General features: G+C 41.8%; 1 protein-coding gene across 1 annotated transcript in view; it reads right to left on the bottom strand.

Moving 5' to 3' along the window:
* pde10a (phosphodiesterase 10A) overlaps positions 1-25,252 on the bottom strand; it is a 35,064-nt gene extending 9,812 nt beyond the window's left edge. The window contains exons 1-13 of the mRNA XM_076161905.1: positions 24,791-25,252; positions 16,020-16,151; positions 6,956-6,984; positions 5,644-5,764; positions 4,473-4,522; positions 4,234-4,374; positions 3,232-3,387; positions 2,640-2,690; positions 2,090-2,148; positions 1,705-1,756; positions 990-1,132; positions 422-514; positions 83-269 (exon numbers count right to left, since the gene is read on the bottom strand). Coding sequence (XP_076018020.1) covers positions 83-269; positions 422-514; positions 990-1,132; positions 1,705-1,756; positions 2,090-2,148; positions 2,640-2,690; positions 3,232-3,387; positions 4,234-4,374; positions 4,473-4,522; positions 5,644-5,764; positions 6,956-6,984; positions 16,020-16,151; positions 24,791-24,854 — 1,278 coding nt within the window. The 5' untranslated portion in view covers positions 24,855-25,252. The remainder of the gene's footprint in view (positions 1-82; positions 270-421; positions 515-989; positions 1,133-1,704; positions 1,757-2,089; positions 2,149-2,639; positions 2,691-3,231; positions 3,388-4,233; positions 4,375-4,472; positions 4,523-5,643; positions 5,765-6,955; positions 6,985-16,019; positions 16,152-24,790) is intronic.
* Positions 25,253-27,596: the final 2,344 nt, after the last annotated feature.

Consider the following 27,596-nt stretch of genomic DNA (forward strand, 5'->3'; position numbering starts at 1 on the left):
GTCTGGTGTAAAAAGACAAGGATTTAAGGATCATGATAGCTGTTAAGAGAATAAAATAATATGACTAATCAGATTCACTCACATTTGCACAGTGTAAGGCCAGAGCACAAAAGACAGCAAACATCTTAAAGTTGTTCTCGTCTGTTTTAGTGAAGGCACTTCCGCTTAGCTTGTTCACCATCTGCACCACACCTATAACGGTCCCCCTGCTCACGATGGGCATGCACAGGATGTTCCGCGTCGTGTAGCCAGTTTTGAGGTCCACCTCTCTGTGACGAGAAGACAAATCAGACGTAAATCAAACTGAAGCGCCGCATAAGTCGCAGCGCTACTATCATGCGGAAGGAAATTATATTGGGGATAATCATAGTATAGAATAGTAATGTAAAGATGGCTTTTTGCAGAGTTTGTTGGAGTTTACCGGTTGAACCGTGGATCTGCATAGGCATCTGGGATATTTAAGACTTCCCCTGTCCGAGCCACTTGGCCAGCTATTCCCTTGTCTATAGAAAACCTAGCAGAGGAGATGATTCAGAGTTAGGTTTTTGGTCATCATTCATAGTGCTGTCTCCAATCAAATACATTGTATATAAATAAAATGAAATAAAATCAGTATAAATACATGCGAAAACTTTGATTCCACTCGGATTAAAGCAATAAACTGGCTTTTTCCAAATGCCATGTAAACACCATATTCAGATTGAACTCAGCATACATTGATACTGTGTATTTAGGGTTGCAGACCTCATTATGTGATTTGTAAGAACATTTACCATTTACCTAAGCATGTCAACGCTCCATCAGCTCAAAATTCGGCACATGCATATATGGGAATATATGATGGAATGGTATTAAATCCAATCCATTTATGTCTTACGCCTCATTTGTGCCTTAATCATAATACAGACAAACATAATTCCGAGTATCAAAACTGAATGGGCATACAAATGTTAGCATACCGTACGAGAAAAAGAGGAAATGGCACACACCTAATTTCTTTGGTTTTCGTAAAGACAGGTCTGCCTTCGCTCTCCTCCCCAATATCGAAGAGGTCAGAGTACAGTTCTTTGTTAGAGTGATCTACCTGGAAGAGTGCGCATCGGTCTGCGTTCACCAGGTTTTTTGCATATATCTGCAACACAACACCAGGAACAGTCAACCATTAGCATCACAGGTTTAAAACTACATAAAACAGCCACTTCTGTTTGATACCTGCAGCTGAATCACTTCAGATAAATTGCTACAGGTAAAGAATTGCAACATATAGTTTTACTGAAGGCCATTGCAGTTCGTTGCAAAGTTTTGAACAGATGACTTGGATGACCTGAGATGACATCACAGTCTCAAGATAACAAAACATACACATGCAAACAAAGAGGTATGTATTAATAAAAAAGAAACAGGAAATCGGAATTGTGTTATACACTTATACTCCACTTAGCCATATCACATTTGCCTGTATGCATTGTTTTGGGATGACATATTTTAGGAAAATGTTAAACCAAATATCTTCTGTACTTTCTAACCTTCCTATTGTCATCCACAAGTATCCATTATTATTATTATTATTATTGCTATCATCTTATGATCCCCCAAAGTACCCAGATGGACTGTTATGTGTTTCACAAGTATAACCTCTTCCTCCCCGATGTCTAACCTTGAAGAAATTGCGAATGATTACATACTTGCAGAAATCACACTCACCATAATATGTTCAAGTAGAGAATCTATTGCCACAATGTTATCAAAGTATGTTCTGTGTGAAAAGAAGAAATGGTGCATTGAGATGTTTGACAAATGGGAAGCTCTGATGAGGTTTACATTCAACACATGAAAACAGAACTTCCTAAAATGCAGCGGTCTCTTCTACTGTGTGACCAAGAAGTTAGATTTTTACCACTGACCCGACACGAGAGGAGATGAGACAGTGACTCTTACATATTGAATATCTCTCTATTTAATGCGGAGACCAAAGTAACAACAAAGTGTGCTTTCACTATCAATACAGCCTTTCTCAAAGATTCTGATTCTCCACGTCAGCCTAAATTTCCGTTTTCAATGACAATCAAACTGTGACAGTGGTTCTTACTTTGACACATCTAGTAGGAAGTCATTGAGCTCAGTCTGTTTGGCGAGGCCTCTGCACACCTACAAGCACAGAAGAGAGGGGTCATGACCGGGCATACAGAGGTGTTACACATTTCCCATAGAGCAGAAATGGCATCCTGCGTTTACTGTAAATAAAAACCGACACGGTATCTACACATTTGGCTGTGGACCATCACCATGACTTTACATTACAACAGAGTAACCAGTAAGCCCTCACACAGGCCCATTGTGGCCCAGTGCTGCACTGAGACGCTGCTTCTCTGAGGTGTTCATATAAAAACAGCATTGGGGCATAATGACGTCCTTGGGGAGCTGTTTGTTAAATCGTTGGCTTTGTTGATTGGACCCAGTTCCTGTACACAGTGGAGTTCTCCATTAAAAACACCAGCTCAGAACCAGAACAAACAAAGTCATCCAAGAACATATTAAGTGGGGCAGGTAGACTTCACCTCGGCCACACTGTGCATATTTGAAATATTCTGGATTTGCAAATTCATGCCATATCAGATCTTTCTATAATTATTCCTCACCTGCACTTGATGAATGGCCACTGATGCCCATGCTAAATTAGCTGTTGCAACCTGAAAAAGAAAGTGACAGTAAGCTCATCTATAGCTATACATCTATGTCTTTATCTATATCTCTATATCTAGCCCTTATTTTATGTTACTTATTGCCACATAATGATCTGTTCTCCACACAGGCAGTCTCATAATCCCCGATGAGCCTGGGAGCCTTAAGATTCAGACACTGTCTAGAGACACATTCTGTACTCAGACCTGTAACAGTAATGCTACGACTGTGTGTTTAAGATTTTGTAAAACATTCTGAGAATTATTAAGTAGTACATTTATTGTAAATACACTCAAATCTGAACAGAAGCCACAAACATCTCGCAAACCACTAACTAGCTTATCCAGAATAATTAAAAAAATTATAATAATAAAAGAATAAAGTTTAATAAAAGTAATGACAGAAATATATTAATTTCCCACAGAACCACACAAAGCTATAGAGATCTTAAACAGATCCAGATTAAGGTGAATACCAGGCTAAATGTAGTTTTTGTGAGCCTCAATCCAGTCTCCCATTGTTCCTGTATTTTGTCTGGATCAGACTGACCTCCTGGTGGCTGAGGTTGAAGGGCTCCTTGCCCCAGTGTCGACGCAGCTCCAGAATGGCAATGAGGTCCCCAATGGCAGTGAGGATGGGGAGGCACAGGACAGAGTGAATGTGGATCCCTGAGTCCTGCCCTGTGCCTTCTGGGAAGCGCTCATCCTGTAACACACAGGTCAGGTTAGATAATTAGTTCAGAATCTACTGAGGCACAGGACAAAGACTTAAAGACATTTTGGACACAACTTCTTCTGTGTGAGGCTGTGTTTACGTCTATAGTACATATGAGCAGCAGCATGTTCGTGTGTTGTCTATGCGCTTATGTCGTAACATTTCACTATCAAACAGACTGTAAACACTTTTGTAAATTGTTCTTACTTTTTTTGCAATGAGAATGTAACAATCCCACTTTGTTTAACTCCCAGTCTGTATGTATTCCACCCTCAAGGACTCCTGAGCCAAACATTAAAACATCTAATTCAGAGGTACTGGTACACTTCTGCCAACAATGCTGGAGGGACTTCATATCCTAGCTTCCTAGTTTTTCTTCGCTGTCCAATAACAAAATCCTCCATAGCAAATATGATGTCATCTGTGATGAAACAGCCTCCAGCTAAAGCCATCTTCATCTTCCATGTTTGGCAAGTGGTGAGGGTCTAAAGGGGCAAATCAGGTCAGCGGGGCAAACTATTTCAAGGTGCAGTCGTGAATGGCAGCCATGGCAACAACAGAAGGCTTTTTTTTAATCCACCCTATACATTGTATAAAAAAAAAAATTTAAGCAATAATCACTCAGCTCTAACGAATTCAGCTGCGGTGCAAAAACATCTAAGGAATTGTTGCTTTCTTATGTGTCAGGCTCAGAACTTGTCAATCACACCTGTATGATATTAGGAGGCAGTGAAAGTATACGCTGAAGTATAGCGCGCTGTCTCCACAACAACAAACTAAACAAGCATAGAGTATTTAGTACATATATTAATGGGTGGAAAATAGAGTTATCCCCACCCCCATGATGTCCTCTACTAGCAGTGTTTTGCGAGTCTTGGCAACATGAGCGGCAATGGTTGTCCCAAATGCAATAGGGCCAGAGGGGATGAGGCTTGGTGGTCCATCCTTGGCCCCCGTTGGAGTGAACAAACATAAACTCTGTTGAGTGGGAGACAGAAATGGAGGAATAAAAGTGAAATATGTAAACACAGTCATAGACGATAGCAATGTGTTCAGGAAATGTCTTCCGCACTTACATTGTTGCATTCTCCCAAGAAGTAAAGTGCAAATCCATCAGCTTTTGTTGCTGTAGAAACAAGAAACGCACCAGTCGGATGAGCGTTTAGCAATTGTAACACCAATTAGATCACAATGTTTGGCTCAGGAAATCGTTATATTTTTCACGTGAGAACATATGTAAATGATGAGTCTATCTGAGATGGAGGATGTCAAGGACACAACAGTACCCAATAAAAATCTAACAACAATCTGTTAACAATGCCCCACATAACAAGGGCACAGTGACCGAAGGGTTTTCGTTGCCATCCAGATTGCCTCGTTCCCAGTCCTCTCCAATCCCATTTCATCCTGAGATATAGGTCATGTTATCATACACTGTGACGGCAGCAGAAAAGAGACGGGTCGAGATTAGGGAGCGTCACTGAATACACAGATGATTCACGAGTTAATGAGTAGCATAGTTTCGCTTGATGGAGATGAATGAGAGGAAGAACTGGGTCTTATAATTTCAAAATGACTCTCATGGAATTACAGTGTTAGAGGAGATATTTGGACGTCAGGGTGCTTTTGTTTTCCACAAAGACACTGTAAGGTTATGAGCAGTTAGAGCACTTTGAATACACTCGTGAGATTCTCCCGGTTGAATCATCAGTGCAAACAATAAACAACTGTGAGTCAAACTGTGAATACACACGGTGATTTAAATTCAATTTAGATTCAAATTCTGGCTGTATGGATCATTGCAGCCATTCAACAGTCGTGGCGCTCATAACTGAAATGAACAAAAACCTCTCCTACATACTAACGGCCGCTGAGGCTCTTGGGTCCTGCAATATTTAGAGCCATCTGTCAGAGCAAATGGGATTTCTCCGGAATGCCAGAACATAACCCTATAGTATTGTTAAATTATCCGAGTTCAGAATCTGATTTCAGCGGAGCACACGTCACATATGAGGTTTTCCTGTTATTTCGGTGGCTTGCTGGTGAGGTGCTACTTCGATGTTGTGGTTTGTTTTGGCACTTGGTTGACGCGGTCTGAAAACCGCTGCTCCATTGTCAGATTTTGTATCCAGAAACTCATATTGGCTGTGTCACATCTTATAGAAAAGATGGGAATGCTGGCTAGAAAAGACAGAATGCTGGAAAGAAAGACTCACAATAAATTGGCTAGTCTCTTCTTTCATCTACCTGTTTTGATGATGTTGCACAAGTCATAGAGCAGTAACTTGTTGTCTCCTCCAGTGTCCAGACGCTGCTCCATGTAGCTGTTGAGTTCATACACCACACCCTGCATATTTGTGTCCTGGTACTGCTGGACACAAGACACACGTCAACTGCAACGCCACAGCCTTGCACGATCACTGAGATTGACCATCAAAACTGAGCATGTGCTACCACAATGAAATGTGAGAAGCTGCATTCCGTACAGTATGTCACCCATTATAATGTCACTGCACCAACTAGCCGCTCATTCAAATAGAAACATTTTATTTAACCGGAGTTATCCTACTGCCATTCACAAAGAAAGAGCCATTCATCACAAAAATTCTTACTACCCTCACACTCCCCTCCACTGCTGCATTCAAGCACAGGGATCCCCCTACAGTCCCAAGAGGAGGCCACTGGAGCCCCACAGCTTTGATTAGAGTCCTGGCAAGCCTTACTGCTCAGTCTCAGCTTAAAAGTGTGGTTATGTAAGACGCAGACCTCCTGCCTTGTACAGGGCCAGAGAGCTGTCTATTTCTGTGTCTGGAGAGAGGGTAAGGACAGGACTGCAGGGAGAGTGGCGTACTAGAAAGCCTTCCCCATGAGATTCCTTCCATCCTCCCACATCCTGTTTGCACAGACATATGGATGACGCACTGAGGAGTAGAATGGATCTCCTTTTTGCTGTAAGTCACTTCTACCCAGCGCCTGGGTCCTCTATGTTTGTTGACAACCCTGTCCCACAGAGGCATAATGGTGTCAAGATGACAAAAGAATGTACAAAACGAAGGGTATCTAACCTTTCCCACGCATGTTCTACTAACTCATTCACATATAACATGTCTGCAATATTGTTTCTCAGTGATTATGCACTGGGCACTGAACCTAAGCGTGCTTACAGGCTGACCTTTACGGGGTCAATACTGTACTGAATCCAGACAAAGTGGGCACAGATATAAATATGTACAGTAATCTTTGCTTTTCAAGTCAGGAAGGCAAAGTCATAATGTCGCTGTTCTCGAGGAAGTAAACACAAGGGCAAGCAAAACTGTTGTCAAAGTCTGCAATTAATCTGCATCTTAATCAAGTACACCAGGACATATCTGCAGTTATTCAAGGACATCATTGAACTCTGTTCTAAGTTTAACTATGGTCGCCATTCCTGGGAGCTAATGTTAGCATTACGAATTAAAGGGGGGGTGGAGAAAGTATTGACAGTGGAAATAGTAACAAGTTCGGAACCTTGTAGCACACAAATTCAGAAATATGCACATAGAATGAAGCAATAACTTACCCTGCTGACTTCCTTAGTTGATGTGTCATCTATAAAGAGAAAAACACACACTTTAACAATAGCTGGATAGTGTTCCAGGATCAAGTCTGATATAGTTAATGGTGTGGGGGGAGTGTGTGTGTGTGTGTGTGTGTGTATGTGTGTGCTTTTACACACATTTAACTTAGTCACAATCTTTGAATTATTCCGATTCTACAGGATTTAATCATAATCAACGCAGACAGACACCATGATAAGGATTTGTCAATGTGTAGGATTAAATAGAAATATAGTTTGTACTGATAAACTGACTCTTCCTTCTTGAACAATCGCTGCCAATGTGCTCTTAAGGTAGGATACTTTGCAATGGATACGTAAGCAAAACCACATGTTGAGCAGTAGCCAGTTGAATGGTAAAGGAAATTCAAATTGAAATGAATTGTACATCACTTGAATAACATTTGAACACTGCATGGAAATGATGTTAAATTTTCTGACCAAATTAACAGAGGTGTTAATTTAACTTGATGAGTTTTTGGCAATTTCTTGAAATCAAGATTAAATTCCTGGTAGGAGAAACAGGAGATATATGACTATTGTCTTTGGATGTGGACACTGAAGAATGTGATGATAATGAGAAAAAAATAAATAATGAGAACCTCACCCTACCGTAACAGTTCCTGGACTTATAGTCTAGGGGAGTGCTACTTAAAATGAAAATAAAAGCATTCAGAACCACTCGCTTAAACAGTTTGCATTACACATGAGCCAATACACACGGGAACACCAGCTAACTGCTCTGATCCCTTTGATAACATTTCATGTGATCAAACCATGAAAAAACCTCGGCAGATTTAAAAAAAAAAAGAAAAAAGAAGCGGGGTCTAGCTGGTCTTCTTTTGAAACAAATCCCTTTGTACATGTGAAAAGGAAAAATAAATCCAGCTACATTGTTTGTTGTTTTTAACATTCCTCCCGTATGCTATAAGTTTCCTAACTTAGCCCTGGGAGCTATTTTAGTGTGATCCCCTGGCTAGGCGTGACGTCAATACGGGGACATAGTGTTAAACTAGAAGAAAGGCTTCAACCCCTTTCAAAATGACAAAAAAAAAACACTCTTTCTTACAATGACTAAAGAAGGTGAATGTTCGGACATTGGTCTTCCCTGCGAAACAACTTAACAAGCGTTCTATCTGCAACCAGAGACGAGCATTGTGATATACAGTATTTATCTTAACTGTCTTGCTCTGCCTGTTCATGTAAGTAATGAGAGTTTCACCAACACGTCTTGGCCACTCATCATTGGTGTGTAGTGTTATAGTACGAACAACACAAATGAAGTTGTCTATAGTATTTTGCAGTCGTGTCGGTTATACACCACCAACATACTTAATCCGGATTATCTCTGCTTTGTATTGCTGTAGTCTCCACATTGCTTTTAGAACTGCATTAGGGGAATACACGGTATACTGTATATAAACCCTCCTGTGAAATTTGAAAATAATCTTTGTGTTCAGCTTCACATATTTTATAAATGGTCAAGTCTGCAAATATGTAGACATCCGTGTCCACTATTTGACAACAATAACATCTCTGTTTCATCAGGTGTGCGTCATGGGATCAACCCTAATGATACAGCTACTCCCCAGGGCCAGAGGGAAGGTACATGTGCGTGTGTGGAAGCCTGCATGTTTGTGTGTAATCAGCACACTACTGGTCAGCCACCTGCACAGACACAAACCAGTAGTGTGGTCAAATGTCATCCCTTATTTCCAGAAAATGCCCTGTGCTTTTAGTAAACCAAAGAGGAGGGAGAGGACATGTTCCTTCGAAATCCTACTGCCAAATACTGAACATTGAATACTGAAGCCCATGGAACTACTTCTGATGCATACATCTGAAGAGACCATACATGAGGCCGAACAAGCCTAGGAACATTTGTTGTGTCTACCGGATCTAGATGATTATCCAGATCTGGAATAAACTGCATCTACTTTAAATTGAGATTAATGTTTTTCTATTGAGGGGACTGACAAAAGTATACAAAAAGGCAATGAGACAGCATGTAAAGAATCTCTGGATCCACCACTGGATAGAAAGTTAACATCCCTTCTGCCCCAAAACTTTCTGAGTATCTGAGCTAAAACAAACAAACCAACAGATGAGGGTGAACGCATAACCTTATGACCTTCACTACATGTTTTCATTTTAACCTCCTTCTTAAACTGTCTGTCTTCAGAGATTAAAATGTATAGTGTGACATTCTTGAGCTGACATATGGTTCTATGACATTTGACTGATTTGACCTTGATTTGCATCTTTAAGCATGTGGTCAGAATAAAGATAAAGAAGTGCAACTCGCAGACGCATTTAATTGCAAAGTTCAAGATCAGATTGGTCTGAGGTCAGAAAAAAAAAACTTTGCTCAGCCTGGATAAAAATGTTGTTCTAATTCCCAGAGCACAAAGACAGCAAATTTGTCACACAACAATAACAAAAAAATGCAAAGACATGTATTAAAAAGTTGAACAAAGTGCGGGGAGATTCGCTGATACTGGAACAAAAATATAACTGTTTAGCAAAATGGTCTATTATTTCTACATAACTAAATGCACTATAGTTCCTAAAAAATATTTTTCCACTGACTTTAAAGACTACTAACAAAGACAGGCAGTGTCTGGCTTAAGAGAGAAAGAGATTTTTATCTAGGTACACACATGCACCCATAATGACACACAACCACACTGACAGATAGAAGCACCCACCAGATATCAGCCAGCCGGGCTGAGGCCATGGAAAAAACCCCTCAGTCAGCTGAGTCTAATGTGGGCGATACTTGATGGGAGCTTTATTGATCTGCCGCCACATATACACAGTCTCCCACCGGACGGTCAACTAGCAGTGACTCAGCGGCCAATGTGTTGACCTAGTGGTCATCCTGCATCGACCTATCCCATGTAGGAGGTGTGGCTGCCAAAAGCAAACAGCCTTATGTGTTCTTCTCACCTACACACAAGTCCACCAATAACGCACAGCTGTTCCATAGTTAAGACAATAATTTGGAGGTTTAAGCCTTGTAAAGCATTACTATGTAAAGAAGGCTCTCATTTTACTTTTTAAAACCGAAAACCTTCATTTCTGGCAACAAATGTAAGTCTAAACTAAGTCTTTCCAGCATTTGAGTGCTGCATGGGGGCCTGCTGCCTCTCTGATGGTAAGCCCTGCAGGTGCGACAGCTCTCTTATCACAGTGGAGGGGTGTGAGGTTCTGCTACACAAGCATATCTTTGTCTTCTTGTGACTGCAATCAGATCACAGCTGATAAACAGCATCAGCTGCTTCAAGCTTGGCCAGCTCAGGACAGATCAGTATGCTCTTGTCTTACCCAACCCAGACCAACGACAACGTCACCAGACTTCTTCCCCAAAGCTCATCACTAATCATTACGTTAAGTCTAATCAGGTAAGGGTTACCTCCGCAGCTTTCTGAATGATTTCCTAAACATGGATACTAATACAACCTTCCTTCTTTCTCTCTCTCCTCTTCCCCCTCTTTCTATATAAAATATGATCTCCAAAATATCCTACAACTGGTGGTGCAATGTCATGTACAATGTTTGCTTCAATAAAAATAAATCATGGATACTAACTTGTCAAAATATTTCACAACTATTCACCTCCACAATGCAGGTGGTGTTTAACCTGGATCTCTGAGTTAGTTTTTTAGTTTGCAGGACTGCTCAGTGTTACAAATCAATGGTGGAAAACATGCACACATGTTTTCAAAACCAATACACCAATAATGAAAAAAGTGGCAGATTTATCTCTTGTTAGACTATCAACAAGTGAACGTTGGTTCTTTCTTTCCCATACTTTTTGGTCCTTAGTGGAGGTGTGCTCTCTAATGAGTACTCTTCTTGTGTTAAACTATATCCTTCCACACTTTTTACAAATGATCACAAGAGTAAAGTGTTTCTTACAATTTTAATTAGTATTATCTAATAAATGTATTGTCTGCTGTCTGTTTTCCAGATCAAAACAAAGTTTCCATTTAGAGAGTGGAAATTGATCATAGGGTTCATTCCCCAGCCACCACTTTGTGCACATTTTCCATCAAAGTGTGTGCAAAAAGCAAATGCATTTTAGATCACTGGTCCTGATTTTTTTGTTTATTGATCATTGGTCCTCATATTCACAAAACATTCAATCATTAATCTGGTCAAGCCTATAAAGATTTTTCCTGTTCTTTTAGACAGGAAAATTGGAATATTACATTTAGGAAAATAACAGTGCTTTCTCTGGTAGAAACATGAAACACACAGTTTACCTTTTGTATATATGTGTGTGTATATACGTATATACATATATAAACAGTGTGTGTATATATATATATACAGATAATATTTCCAGGGAAGGGCAAACACTTCTCTCAATCTGCCAGTTACACAATTAGACTAACATATATAGTGTCTGAGTGTGTGTGAGGGCAAAGATTAGCAGTGAAGGGCCTTTGGATGGGATCAGCAGAGGGTTTGGGATTTATTAAATACCCCATGACAGTGTGGGGTGTGAAGTAAACATTGCCAGTGGGATAGTGGTCCAGAGAGGTGTGATGGTCAACTGACGTCAGTGGGACTTTAGAGTCCTTGTAAGTGCTGTTCACTGTGCAGCGTGCTGCCATAAAACATCGGCTCGCTGGCACACTGCTGCAAACCAGGTCTGCAGAAAGCCCTGGGTGATCCATTGATAGGTCGATGTTTAATTGCAGTCCTATCTCTCCCACCTTAGTTTCACTCAAAGTGTCATCTGATTTGATACTTTTCAGTTTTTTGTTGACATGTCTCTGTAGTTACCCTTTGCCTAAAAGCAAAACTAAATCCTTCTTGCATGCACACTATATTCAGATGCATGTAACGTGTGTGTGGAATCTGCATGTTGTCCATGTGTCTGCATGAGATTCCCTCTGTAGCTGAGTACACCTCGTGCTAAAGTCATCACGGCCATCTCCAACAATAATACTTTAACACATAAATAGAGGAAAAAGACTTCTGTCATTTCGCATTGTGAACTTTAAGATTTCACAACGCATCAGATTTCATGTTTGAACGAAAGTCAGAATATTCTTTTTGGAATGGTCTCTATCTCTCTCTCACTCTCTCTCTCTCCCTATTACTCACTTCCTCACTTCCTCACTCACTCACACGCTTACAGACAAACTGATTTATGTAATCCAATGTTGTCCATCACATGATGAGTGAGAACGGGACTGGCTGGAGGGACTGCTTGCAGGGAGTAGTTGTTATCTCAGCGAGCTCACATGATGACTTGTCCTGCTGCTGCTCTTATTCCACCGCTTTTGAATCTAATACATGCTGCTCAATGTAAAGATTATAAGATAAGGCGTATCTCCAAAAAGCCATCACCGCATTTTTAGACGGAAAAATACATATTTAAAGTAAATCAATGACTTTATGGTAAGGGTCTGGCTGCTACAAGGAAACAGGTTCTCCTACGGACACGTTAGCCGCCTCATTTACTGTATGAGTTTAAACCTTCGTCACCACACAGTGACCATTCTCTCTCCTGTGATGACCCAGTAATCAGACAGTGCTTGTTATCTGAGTGGATAGAGCCATTGAGAGGGAGACGAAGAGCATCTTCAGAGTGGTGCCTAAGTGTCTGTTCACAGTGGGCTTACAGAGGAAGTGGACTTAAAGTGATATTGCTGCTGTGACGTAAAGACCAACCCCAAGAGACACATGCAGCATAATGAGAGCGCTGTCAGGCTGATTACTAATGTTTGCCCTGAGCCTGGCTCACAGTCTGGTTGCCTCTCACACACTTTAAGTCCCCAGCATCAATGCCTGATGATAACAAGTGAGGGGCTGGATATTATTTGAGCTCATTTAACATAACAGCCAGCAGTCATTACATTTACATGCATGTTACAACTTCAATTATACTGCAATTAAGGCAAAATAATTGTCCAAGCGTCATGCATTCACCTTAATGTAATTGAAATTGGCACCATGCTTACTCTGAGTAATAGACCTAGATTATGCAATTCTAAATGAATTTATTCAGGCATTTAGGGGTAAGCCTCCTCCACATGCATTTCCTCAACAGGAGGACTCTGTTGAGGAAATGCAATACTGGTGAGTATCTAGTAGTAGTATAAGGTACTATAAAGTATACTCATCATTACTTTAAAACATACCGGATAGGCACTTTGCTGTTAAATATTCTGAACATATACCCCTATATATCTTTCCAAGACGAAGCAGGATCATGGTGGTCAGATACTTGTGATTTGTGATCAAAACCAGAACCCCCGAACAGTTCCTTTTTATTTTTTCCTTTTATTTCACATCCCAGGCGGGCCAGGATGGGGTTGTATGGATCCGCGGGGTTGTGTGACTGCTGGGTTGGGTTAGGTCTCTGGGTGGGATAAGACGTCCTCTCTTTGTTTCTCTCTTCTCTCCTTCTCTTTACCACAGCCTATGATGCGATTTGTACTAGCCTACATCGCTTTTCGACATCATCCTGTAGAAACTTTCTGCTATGAGATCCTCACATCAACATCGCTGATGCCATCCTGTACTCTCTGCCCCCAGCTACTGTGCCATGTTCTCACAACCCCCAGCAGCAGTGGCCTCCGACTGTCTCAATTTCAATCTACTAGTATTCTACCTTAGGGTCTATGTATAAAAGTTTAACAACAACAACAATAGTAATAGGAATACAACATTCCTTCTTTCTCTCTATCCCTCACTCTTTTTGCCCCTCTGTATAAAAAAATAATCTCCAAAATATCCAATCACAATGTTGTAAAATGTTTGCTTCAATAAAAACAAATAGCAAAAAACGCTCTAATGCTAGTCATCCAGAGAGAACTGAATTCATCAGGTCCATTCTGCAGACTAAGGGTCAATGTCAGTGACCTAGTTTGGACTTGATTTCCCTGGAAATCACAAGATTTTGTAATATTGCCGGACTAACACCGTAATGGAAAACCCTTCAATGATGGATTTTCAAACGGTAAAATTTAGCCCAAATACAGAAATTGATCATCATTAAAATACATGCTTGGACAGGGGGTCCCACTTATGTAGATGTATATATACAGTCTAGAAACATGATGCTGATTTAACAGATAAAATAATTTGAATCATTTAACAGCTAAAATAATTGACAGACATAGATCTAATGTGTGATGAATCACATCTGATCAGAGGACAGCTGGGTCTTAGCAGAGGTGTGTGACCTTCAGTGCCCTCTAGCTGTTGATGTTTTCACTTCCTATATTTGTTGTGACATTGTTTACTTTTTGGCGATGCAGGTAGCGAGTAGGTGAACAGGAAACCCTAACCCTAAACTGTACAAACCCGTCATTGTGCTTAAATGATGTGTTAATGTGTTTTTTCTTCTTCTGAGCTGCTGTTCCTTACTGTTAGAAACATGGAGTCTTTGTTGTAGAAGTAGATTATCCCTCTAAGTATATGTTTGTATATAAGTACATTAAGATGTGTTTGTTTTGGTGACAGTTATGATACTAGCCTGGTAATGCATTGCAGACTTCAAATCAATCTACACCTACATCTGGATTATTGCGCAATCACAACTCTGACTCGCTTCGATGTGATGGATTACTTTTCTCGAGCGGGGTTCAGGTCTCTGTCAGCTGTTTTTCCTACCATAGTGTACTGTGAGCGATGGAAACCAGTGAGAGCCTGGAAAGTAGGAAAAACACAATTCAAACATCCCTACAATATCCCTCGAAGAAACAGTTAACAGTCATGTTAATTATATGTAATTTGTAGTAAATGAGCCAAAACTGTGGTATGGCTCTTTAAATGAGAAACATAGGAACACTGTAGTTATGAAAGAAGAGCTCAAAAACAGACATTTCCTTGGACGGCTCAGCTCCGTGTCTCGTATAATAAAAATGATTGAACAAAAGAAAAACGGTTTCAGACTTTTCACCTTTGGGTGCAGCCGGGGGTTAAGTGATGAATCGGTGCATCAGTGTTCTGCTTTGCAAAGGCTTTGTAAGCTCAGACCTCTTTCTCTCTCTGAAAGGAATAAGCTTTCACAAGGATATTAGCTGCTCCTATTGTGCCCCGAACAAGTTTGATTAACAAGAGGGCCTCAGTTCGATACCTATTAGCCTAAACACACACACACACGCACACACACACACACACACGTACACAGACCTTGTTTTAAACCCTAGCTTTGAGAAAAGCACCGTCTCGGCACAGTGGGACTGAACACTACTGTCTGCAGACCTCATCTAGAAAGCAGCTCCAAAAAGTGACGAATACATCCTCCGCACCCCCCCTCCTTCTTCACTTCAACACACCCTGAGCCAGCACACCCCCTCCCCTCTCCTCCCCTCCATCCCCTGTGGGCCCCCTTCAGCCGGCTGCGTGTCTCTGGAGGTCGCCTCTGACGTCAGCAGCTCAACTGGGCAGAGCGCCAGCCCTGTGGGCCCTTGATGGATGCGGTTGGTCTGAGAAGCGGTCCGCTGTGCGGAGTGCGCATCACAGACTCAACTTGGCCCGCTCAAACACATCTAATGACCCGTAAACACCCGACAGGCCGTTCCCTCTCCTTCTCCCCTGTCTATCACACACACACGCTGACGATTAAAGGAGACACATGTTAAGATGAGTGATTTGTATTGCAAACGGCCGAGTAATAAACGCAGCCCGCAGAGGCACACTCAGGCTCTGGCTATCCCGTGGTCTTTTACGAGTAAGGTTTTTGGTTTTTGAGTGCAATAAAAGCAAATGACTGACGTGGCTACAGATATTCGGAGCAGCCAGTATTTGTGGTTTTAGGACTCAGGGAACCGTATGAGATTATGTGAGCTAAAAAGAACAAACATTTAACCAAAGCAAAATATCTCAAAAATTACAAGTCTGCACTGATGCACTGAAATCTGCTGATCCAGTCATTATGTCCGCAGTATGGTGAGTGATGCAGTGGGTTGCATTTCCATGTGTGGCAGGGGCATGAGTCAGTCGGTTTGTGTGCGTCTGTGTGTGTATTTGTGTGTGTGTGTGGCGGTGGGGGGGGGGGTACCTGCAGGCCTGCTGCTGGTTTTCCTTTTCAGCCATCTGTCCAACGTCTCTGCACTCACACTCTCCAACACGAAGTCATCCAGCATTTGCGGGTGCACGGAGAGGTAGGCCTTCACTTTGTCATCGGTTAAGCCTGAGGAACACATAAGCAAAACACAGCTCACTTGTTTGCATACTTTGTCACTTTACTAATGACTAAGCAAGAAAATATCGACACCGTGAGACTCGGATGAGGGGAACGACGCCAGATCTAAGAGGATGAAAATAACATCACGACACACCAGACTTGTGACAGCCAAGCCTATTCGCAACCAAAGGCCTCCCTTGTTCCTTCTGCAGGTTGAGCGCCTGCCTGGTCCGAGCTCTGAGATAGCCCGGCTAGCTCACTTATGTTTACTGTAAAGCTGTGTCTCCGGGGATTTGAGCCCCCAACAGAGGCTAGAGGATAAAGGAGGACTCGATTGTGCTTAATAGGCAATTAGGTTCTTGAGAGCTCACTGAGTGCAGCTGTTTACTGTCTTTGTTGTCGGGGTAAAAAGGCTTTTGCCAGATCATCGTTGAAGGAGAGTTGTTTTAATACACCCGCCGGCGACTGTTACGGTTTGACTGAGAGGCTTTGGTGATGCACCAGGAAACTATCAGGTTTAGGGTTACTCGCACAAACAAGAGTGTGTGTCTAAAAGAAATGGAATTGTCCAAATTCAGACACGGGATGTCACATCATCGTCAGACCACCAATGCTGGAGAACAACTAAGAATAATGAGAAAATCATGAATAGAAAAAAACAACAATCCTTAAAGCACTTATGGTATGTTACACAGACATTCAATCTTTCATCAGATAATAGAAAAGATAAAGCCAATGTATTCACACAGGCCTGATCGCTTTTATACCGCTCTCTCACGAAATGTCTGGTTATCAGCAGCATCTGTGTAGACTCCCTTCAAGTATGAATCACAGGAGAACATGCAGCTGGGAGGCATGTGTTCTTACCGTCAGACACACACACAGACACACAGACATATACACCATGAATATAGCACTAAGTGGGACATCTGTATTAAATCTTATACGGGTTTGGGGTTGAGAGTTTATTTTTTGGTGTGAAATAAATGCAGATTGCTAAAAGATAATATTTTGGGTTCCTGCTACGTCCAATTCAGCTCAGGTAACTTGTTATATTTCAGTGAAAATGTGTTTAAGGTCTATGTTTTTAGTTAGCGTTTCATTTAATCAGCAACAGCATCAAAGTGGGACTGATCCTGACTCTGGTAAACATCCCTGTCCCGTCCTTAGCTGTGACCTTTAACCTATCCCACCCAAAAACAAAGCGTTTGATCTTCAGTCAGGGTGGATCATCAGCTTAAAGCCTCGTGTGTGTAGATTGAGCGGGTGTTCAGTCGCAGGCAAATAAGCCAAACAGAGGTGGAGAGGAAGAAGGAGGGGGGGGGGGGGAGGAGGACGCTGTGGTCTGACACTGTCCAGACACGAGACACAGCTCTTCAGGAGCGGAACGCCTCACGAGACTCCGGGCCAGCTCTGACGCACATCGGCAGAATACGGCTCAATAAATCAGAGAAAGTTAAGGGGGGCAGTGGGGGAGCTACAGGGGACAGAAAGACACACAGTAATAAAAAATGGGAGCGAAGCAAAACACCCTGACGACTTTGTCCTATTTGAAACACAAAGAATGCACTGTGATCACTGGCACTATCAAAAACAAGGATGCTGTAAGAATTTATGAATACATGTTTTGTGTCAACTGGCCCTGAAAAATATACCGCTGTCATATGTGTGCACATGAACCAAAAACAACAACAAATGTCTTTTTTTCTGTGAGGGGGAAAACACACAATGGAGGTAAGGATTTGCACTGCGTGTGAAATGGTTGTTAAAAAGGTTTTGAACAGACTTGCTGTAATACGGAGAAAATGCTGCGTTGAAAACAGTCCAAATATATATAAAAATGTGTTTCTTTTTGGAGCATACAGCCGATTCAAACCACGACCATCGATGAACCCTGACTCCTTCCCTTGGCTGATGGAAGTTCCTTTTTATTTTTTCATTTTATTTTATATCCCAGGCAGGCCAGGACGGGGTTGTATGGATGTGGGGTTGTGTGACTGCTGGGTTGGGATGTCCTCTCTTGTTTTTTGTTTCTCTCTTCTCTCCTTCTCTTTACCTATGATGCGATATGTACTAGCCTACATTGCTGTTTGACATCATCCTGTAAAAACTGTTTTTACCCGATGAGATCATTGCAATTTCAATCTAGTTGTATTCTGCCTCAGGGTCTATGTATAAAGTTTAACAACAACAATAGTACAAATAATACAACCTTCCTCCTTTCTCTCTATCTCTCACTCTCCTCTTCTCCCTCTTTCTGTATAAAAAATGATCTCCAAAATATCCTATAATTGTTTGCGCAATGTTATGTAAAATGTTTGCTTCAATAAAAACAAGGAAGAAAAAAACTGAGAACAGGAATGGATTTCTAAATTTCTATATTTCAAAAAGAAAAAGGCCACTGTGCTGCCATGATGAGAGGAGAAGCGGACCACAAATATAATTAAGGATTTATTTAATTGATAAGTCATAAATATTGTCATGGGATACATACACATGGGAAGACATTGTGATTGGTGTATTCCAAAAATATAGATGAACACCCTCACAATTTAGATGAAATCTAGCCGTCAACTGAACATTTGGCTGAAATTACTATGGTGATGATGACGGTTAATGTATGCTGGTGAATATGTCTAATAAAGAGCTCTGGAAAATATAACACCCGCCAATTTCTGACCCAACAACCATTATTCCAGTGTGTTGATGGCTGATGGCCGTTTCTCCAGAACATTACGCACATTCCTGCTGCTTTCTGTCGACCGTACAGGCATTTATCCGTATCATTTGTGAAATTCTTCCAAGCCACGGCTCCACCTGGTGTGACTGCGGCGACGCTCTGTGCTGCAGGAGATGCGTCAGAGTGCCTGGCCGGTGACTACGGCGGCTAATCAAAAGGTGCGGCCATATCTGTGCGACACCATCCCAGATGCTGTGGCCCAGGATGGTTAACCCCACTGGGAACCGCGTGTGCTCGCTCAATCCCCAAAGAGAGAGAGGGAGAGGGAGGGAGAGAGAGAGAGAGAGAGAGAGAGAGAGAGAGAGAGAGAGAGAGAGAGAGGGCGAGCTCAGAAATGCTCTGGTCACTGGCTTGACCTAAGAATTTTTTTGTCAAAACCTCAGAATTTTCCTTTCGCATTGAGTCCAGAACTGCTGAGGACATCGGTGTCGTCAAGTGAATACAGGAGAAAACCTACAAGATACAAGTCTAAATCCTCTGAATATGATCCTTTAGACAACTCCTGTCAGTCGTGACATAAAATTCTAATTCAGAGCAGTTAGCACTTCCCATGTCTACAACGTTCTGTATATAGTTCTGTATGCCCAAAACAAACGTCAGGTTATAATTATCCTTTACTTTGCATGTTTATGGTCACGCTTAAACGAGTTTGACAAGTGGCTCATTTACAAGACCCTATAGCCAGGGAAGCAGTTGGTTGTGTCGTATGTTTTGCGAGCGGTGAAGATCAGTTTGCACAGATTTAAGTGCCTGACTCAGCCACAAGCTTCCTGCGTAAAAAACTGGAAACCTAACTTCATGCAGTGAGGTATTGTTGCATAACATCTAGAAAACAGTACACACCCTCACCCTGGGACTGGGGAGGCCAGACCAGTCCAGTCTGTCTGGGTTTCTGCTCCCGCCTGACAGGGGAAACACAGGCTGATCGTCATAATTGAATCATTCCAAGGGGTGGGGGTGTTGATACGGAATTTTAGGATTGGAAACATCCTTAAAAAGCTTTAAAACAGTAAATTCCTCAGAGTTACGATTGAGATTAACGGGTGTTTTTTTATTGAGGAAATCAATTAGTCACGGCCTGATTTTATATGGAAAAGTAAACGGCGTGTAGAAATGTTGTTAACTGTGCGTAAGTTACTCCATGACATCATCAAATATGATTTCACAAAATAAATAAAAAAGCACTTTTATTTTGGTAATTAATTGGATTATAGCCAGTGGCGATGAAATACAATTTGTGTTAATAAGTCCTGAGTCGTAAAGTAACTACACACAGTTCCTGTTCATGTAGAATCACTGGATTTACTTGCAGTTAAACTCCACTCCGGTGTGTTTTGTGTTGTGCATGTGGTTTTTGAGGCTGATGCTGATATAGACAATGGAGATGAAGTCAAATCTGACAGTGACATATCAGCTGATACTAGTTTTGAAATTGAAAATGGTTGACAATGGTTAACGATCCACAAGTTCACAGTCAATAACAATAATATAAAAAAAGGGTTAAATCTAAAGGTGAGTGACAAATACGTGGTCGCTACAAATCCATACAAAGTTGTTCTGTATTGATAACATTTATTGCTTTAATGACATTTTGCCATTCTTCTATCATATCCGCCAATAAACCTGATTCAGCACCAGAATTTGTACTGGGACAGGAATCCACCGCCTGTGAGCTTACAAATACAAAATGACTTAAGGATAGAATTCCCTAATAGTCCAAATATGTACTTTGCAGGTCACTATTGAGCATCGACGCAAGTGAGGCAAGTGAGGCAAAGAACAATTCATTGTTCTTCAGAGAATAAGAGAAAATTTGCAAGAAACCCCTCTGAATGAAGCGTGGCCTCATTTCTCTCTCTGCGTCCATAAATCTGTCCTGATATTATCGTCTTCATCTACCAGCTTTTTTAAAATTCAAGCCTGATTGCACCGGCAGTCTGAACTTCCCCGCTGACTTCCATTTAACTTGAGGCACTCTAGTTCAAAATAAGAGTTTCTCTGTATGATTGTGTGAGACAGGTTGAGGCTCCTCCACAAATCACAAAATTCGTGGGTCTTCCCGAAACCATTGTAGAGCTGTACTTCACACAGTAAACTGACTCTGATTAAGAAAGTCACAACAACTCTACCTCGACCTCAATCAATCATCCCTACTGTCCACCAAGTAGCTGTCTGACTCTTTGGTAGTGTCTGAGCAGAGGCAAACGCGTGTCTCGTGATAATGTCGAGGCGCGACGTCCACCTCCAAAGCGCCGATGTTTGAGCGAGCAATAAGCTCCTCCGCTGCAACACATGGATGAAAAATGCACAGGAGAGAAAAAGGGAAAAGACCACTTCTCTTGAAGCACGCTCCTTCTGGCAGAGAGTCAAGGGCAAGCTGCCAAGGTACTACTTTTCACTTTCCTGACATGAGGCTGAGGCAGGAGAGTGGAGGGAGGGGGTGGGGCTGTGGGGCGCGTGCGTCAGCAGGCCCGCCTGGGACTCCCTTGCCAGGAGGTGGGAAGAGCATGTGGTTCTTATCTTATCCATGGGAGGGCTGGAGCGCAGGGTCCGACACGCATTCAGCGAGCGGCTGGAGAGGAAGAAAGGGTGAAAATGCTTTTGACTCCTCTCCTGCTGCTCCCCTCCTTTATTCATCCAGCCTGTGGACAAGTGTGAGCATGTGACTGTATGCATGTGAACACACACACGTACAGATGCTCAATACAATGCCACACACAGTTATTGCTTTATGTCTACATTTCCTTATCAATGCACTAGTCGGAGAGTAGGTGTCATATTAAGAAAATGCTCTTGCAACTGCAGTGCCATCGGAGACACGCCCCCACACGGTGACAACTCACACATGAGAGAGAGAAAGGAAGAGAGAGAGAGAGGAAGCGAGAGAGAGAGAGAGAGCAAGAGAGAGAGAGAGAGAGAGAGAGAGAGAGAGAGAGAGAGAGAGATTTCCATGGAAATGTAATTTGCATTATTTCCACTTCCATGGCCTAGGTCATTAGACATAAAGGGTAAGAGCTATAAATGGCAAACTGAGATGTAGATAAGGCATGTCCCTTGACCTGCAGTTTAATGGTGTGGTCACAGGCGAGCTGCAACACTCTTAACTGCAGTCAAACACACGAAAGACCAACCTTCACACTCAACTCAGAAACACTGCCATTATTATCCAGTCGGAGTGAGTTATTCCAAACTTCGGTGCGACACGTGAACTTGCGTATGCATTTCCTTCAATCAAAGGAAAGCGGTGTTGGGCCAAGAACCTATGACAGCGCCGATAATGAAACGTAGCAGTACGGCTGGGGCTTCGCTGCGTTTGGGACCTCGGCATCTTGCACAAATTGGGAGGTTTGATGTAGCACTCTGCCTGTCCCCTAGAGCCACATCAATGATAGGGGTCATGTTCCCTGCTCCACATCTGGACTGATGCTGAACTCTGCAGCCAATCCACAGAGGCCAGTGGGGACCTGGTAATGAGAACCACAGATCCTCGCGTCGTCTCCAGTTCTGTGTTCTTTTATGAGCCGTGACATGAGGACGAGTTGTCGAAGAAATCTACATGCGAGTGGCCTTTTCCCATCCCCTCCGATTTTAACCCCCCATAAGTCAACACGGGGTCAACGGACGCCTTGAGGATAATGTCATCTGTTTCGCTACTCATATCATGCAATGTGCTCTGGCGTGGATCCAGTCCTTCATAGATCCTGACATAAAAAGGATTCAAATTGCATAACAAGTACTTTTTTCTTTGGCTTGACCGGTCTTAAAAGTTTAAATAAACACTGAAGATGAGTCACATGGTGAAACAATCTGGCGTGTACTCGCACCCAGTCTGGAATTATTTAGCCATTCCATTTTGAAATCAAATGTTTATATTCATATTCCAATCATACAGATGTCCAGATCAAGCACTTTGTCCGTTCTACGTATTTCCATAATAAGTGACTCCGCTGATGATTTTCTGAAAGAGAGAGAGAGAGAGAGAGAGAGAGAGAGAGAGAGAGAGAGAGAAGGCATGCAGTGGAGCAGGAAATGTCCAGCATGAGCACTTCCTGCCTGACAATGCATCCTTCTTCACCGAGTTAAGCAATTTGTCGACATCCAATTGGGTTTGAAAATGCCTGAGAGATCACATTAAGGCTGACCCAGACTGACCTCTGATACAGACGAGAGCCAGCGACAAACAAAACACAACACACGCATACTTACACATGCACACGGCATTCTGCAGTAATAAGGTATACACTGTACAAAGCTTTAACAACTAGTCCAATTTCAGAACACACACACACAGACAATGACAAGAGGATAAATCTGCCATCAATTACTAGAAAAGAAACCAGAACTTAAGCCCCCATAAAGTAAAGGGCACACACTTCCCTGCACTGTGACCTTGTCTGACATTATATACAGTATTTAGGGTCATCTATTAATCTATGAATAATACTAATAATAATAACAGCGCCATCAATATCAAAATTAAACAATGGGAGTCCCAGTCTCGTATACTGTACAGTAAAATGGATCCCTGGTGCCCGACAAACCACAGGAGAGGAAATCAGTGTTTCAACATCATCTTACATTTAGCAGAGAATAAATGAATAACAGTTGTACAATGTTTCAAAAAGCAGTGTACTCTAAATGTGAGCACATCAAAAGCAGCATTCAATGTTGATAGACGACAGGTGTAAAAAAAAAAGATTTATAGTATTAAAAATATCATAAAGTGGTTGAGTATTCCAGCTCCTACTACAGTGTGTGTTCCTTTAAATTGGAGTTACGCTCATTTAAAAAATCTGCACTTGGTTTGAAATTTCATAATGTGCCGACGCTTTCTGGAAATTCTTGTCCTTTTTTGGTAAACATGCAGGCGGGGGGATACCTACATATCTCAATAACACATTCCATGACTGCAGTTTACTGCTATGTGTGTGCTTTGGCATCACTGTGTATCCAGGCCCCAAACTGCTAACTTGTTATTACAGGACTGCCACTGAAGGTCACTTGAGGTGCCACCGCCACTACCAGTATTATTCATGTAACACAACGAAACGTGTCCAAATCTATCCTGGGATGTTCACTGACTCTTCACTGTCACATTGTGAAAGTGTATCTTTACAACGGCTGTACAATAGCAGATACAGATCATAACAAATTACAATTAAGCAGCACAATGTTTCTCACTGTAGCACAAACATACAAGGAGAAATTAGGATAAATTCATAGATTGGGATGAACTCAGTGTTCTGAACAGTTTTCTGATTTCCTTATATTTAAAAACGTTTTTCAACATATTTAATCCAGGTAGAATAGATTAATAGTGATCGAGTATTTATATTTCTTATCACGTAGTCCGAAATGTTGAATATTTTATTTATAAAAAGGTAATTGTGGGATGTATGATAATAACATTGTGACACATCTACGGAATTTGTACCGAATATGTAAATTACCGTAAAGTACATAAAGCCTTACATTATCTGTCCTTGGCATATATCTTGTACATAAGTAATATTTTAGAGAGTTTTACTCGGTTAAGTCCACGTTGTCTTCATTTCGCCTTCTGTGCCTTATTGTAGTGTAACTGTCCGGATGCAAGTCTATTTAAATCCGATGTGTGTAATTAAACTAACTGATCAATGCATTGAATTATCTCTAGACACACTGATCGTAACCCTTTCTTGGATCGCACTTCAGTCTGGTACCCTACGATGGAGTCCCCACCCATGAATCTGAATCAGCGTTCAATCTGTCATTCATAAAGTTGAGAAGCCTAATAGGCAAATAAGGTGGTTTACAAAGCGATTACAAGTCAAATCACCTTTTGAAAATGTGTAAAAGCTACCCGTTGTGTTACAGATATAATTTTAACTCTTTGGGTTGATTGATTGAAGTGAGCTGTACCTACTTGCACCCAGGAAACAGTCCGTTAACCTTCTGAAACAGCTTGTTGAAGACGGACCATCTTCCATGTCGGATTGTGAGCGCAAAAAGAGAGAGGAGCCACGGAGAAAAGTGCGCCTCTGCAGCCGCAACTTGGTGCGTCTGACAAAGCCAAACTATTCCAGGACGCGCTGAGGTGATGGTGCCCGTAATGCGTGAGGCTGTGCACGGCGAGAGCTGCGTGCTCCCCCCCGCCTCCAACAGCGCTATTACCCAGCACCGCTGGCCGAGGTGTAGCTACGGTCAGTCCGCCTCCTCGTCTTGCTAGCTCCGCTGTGAATGTGCAGCAGACTGGAGGAGCGGAGACGACGGCGCATTGATAGAAATGGGAGTCCACACACACACACACATGCACACACACACATGCACACACACACACGCACACACACACACACACACACACACACACACACGCACACGCAGACGCACACACAGACGCACACGCGCGCGCGCACACAAACGAGAGAAAAGGAGAGCGGGTGAGCGACGCGCGTCAGTGTCACTTAACTAGAATAATGAAATACTAGTTCCTACCCAGTTTTCAAAATAAAGGCGCAAAGTATCGTATCTGGAATTTCTGTCATAAAAACTGCATTTAGGGAAATGTTGCACGCAATCGTGGTATTTAAATTTCATGTTAAATAGGTGTAGAAAGGTGTAGTTGTGATTCCGTTAACTTAATATCGTCAGACAATATTGCTGCAAAATTCCACAGACTATAAAAGCGTAGTTTGGCTGTAAATATTCTATGTTAAGCGACTTTTTGGAGGATCATTATTACGTTTGAAAAAACATTTGGTAAGATTGATTCGAAGGCCTGTACTTTTTTTAAAATCACGCTACCAAATAGTGCTCTTATTCTGAAGAGGCGTGTGGTCCCTATTGTCGTCAGAGAAGCGTACATTGACGCAATGAGCTGCTGTTCCTCTTCCCTACTTTCTCTGCGTAAAAGGGGCAGAGCCACATGCCCACTGCCCTCTCCAGAGACACACTTAATGTTTCCTGATCCACGACCCAGTGGTCATAGAGGAGGGTCAATATACTTACTTGTCAACATTAAGCATGGAAATACAATCACAATAATACATAGAGCACAAGCAATAAAACAGAAAACGTGCAAATACAGGCAGTGACTCAAAGGGTGCTTCATTCAAGCTCTAGAGGTGCCTTTCTGTAATTGACCCTGACCTTTGAAGTCATCTAATCACTTGAATTACTTGAATGCAAGCACTTTAATTCAGATTTCAGCCTCAAATTTCTAACAGACAAAATAAAGTCTCAAGCTGATTTTTATGTGTAAAAACAAATCTCATCTGCATCAGACAAACAATCCAGATTCAAATGCTTAAATAAAGATGTGCGTATGTTCATCATAATAACAATAACTATAATTTCCACAAAAGACAAAAACACACATTTCTGCACGTGTGAGACAGAATAAGATACATGAGCTGTGTGCTACACAAAGGGACAGTCTCAACATTGATCATAAGGTCTGATTCGTATCTTGTCAAATCTCAATATTCTGTTTACAGTTCTTTGTCTGCACAAACATGAATAAGATTTGATGTTGTGCCTATTGCGGATCCCTGTTACTATTTCAGCTCCTGCCTTCAAATACCTGGAGAGATTTGCAATTATGTGCTTACAAAAGGAGTGGATTGACTGGATTTGTATCACTAAGCCAACTCAGATTTACATAAATTATAATTGTAAATATCACCTTCAAATGGTCTGATAAAATAAATCAGTTATACATTCCTTTAGCCTAACTCTGCATATCGATGCAGACTTTCCATCTGCAGTGCAACTGAAATATTTAGACATGCTCACTAGAAGAGCTAACACTAGACACAAATTTACATTCTATAATATCCTTTCTAGTAATACCCAATCCAGCAGTGCTAATAATAGATAACCATGGCAAAATATTCAGGTAATCCTTCACAACGTCTGAGAAGCTGATTCACATTAATAAGCGCTACAGAGAGGGTCATGTGACTAACAACGTTTTGAACAGATTATATTTACAGATGTAAGATCTTTACATAAAAACCCTGTATAAAATATTAGGATGTGGATACAAAATCCAGACATGGAACTAATATAGTGCAATAAGTCAGTAGAATAGACATAATATCCCACAAACAGATCTTGGTTTAGACTCAACAACAGGACAAAATGACAGCAATGAGCAACAAATCTTTAAATAGTTGCTGTTCATGTTTTGTTTCTGTGACCAGCATTGGTGAAGATCCCACTTTGCTGCTGATCATGAAACGACAGTATTCCCAAAAGACCTGTTGCCCACTATCTTCGCAACCTCCGTCGATGGTGGAGCTCTTATCAGCTCTCCGTGCACCTAAACAGCTCTGAGGCAACATGATACAGCGTGAGGTGTGCCAGACTGGCAGCGTCCCTCACGGCCACAGGATTACATACTGATCATATCGAGAGAGGCGTGGGAGCTGTTGAGTTACGTCAGCATGTGAGCTATCAATCAGTGGCATTCCTACTCTTGAAAGCAGCTGCTACACTCAGAGGTCATGCATAACATAATGTTTTCTCTCTGGCACAGTCTTGCTCTTTCCCCCCTTCTCATCTCATTCCCTCCATCCGTCTTTCTCTCGCTCTTTACTCCTCCCATTTCTCCCACATGCCCTGCCATCATTTATGACGGTATTAGATGACACTTAAGTCTTTGAAGTGAGGCTACATGTGCACGTATCCAAGATAAATGTAGAATCCTGTCCAACTCTAGGCTTTTAGTA

This window comes from Genypterus blacodes, unplaced genomic scaffold (assembly GCF_046128005.1).
Source record: "Genypterus blacodes isolate CSIRO-AG114 ecotype Tasmania unplaced genomic scaffold, CSIRO-AGI_Gbla_v1 ptg000012l_1, whole genome shotgun sequence".
Taxonomy (NCBI): Eukaryota; Metazoa; Chordata; class Actinopteri; order Ophidiiformes; family Ophidiidae; genus Genypterus; species Genypterus blacodes.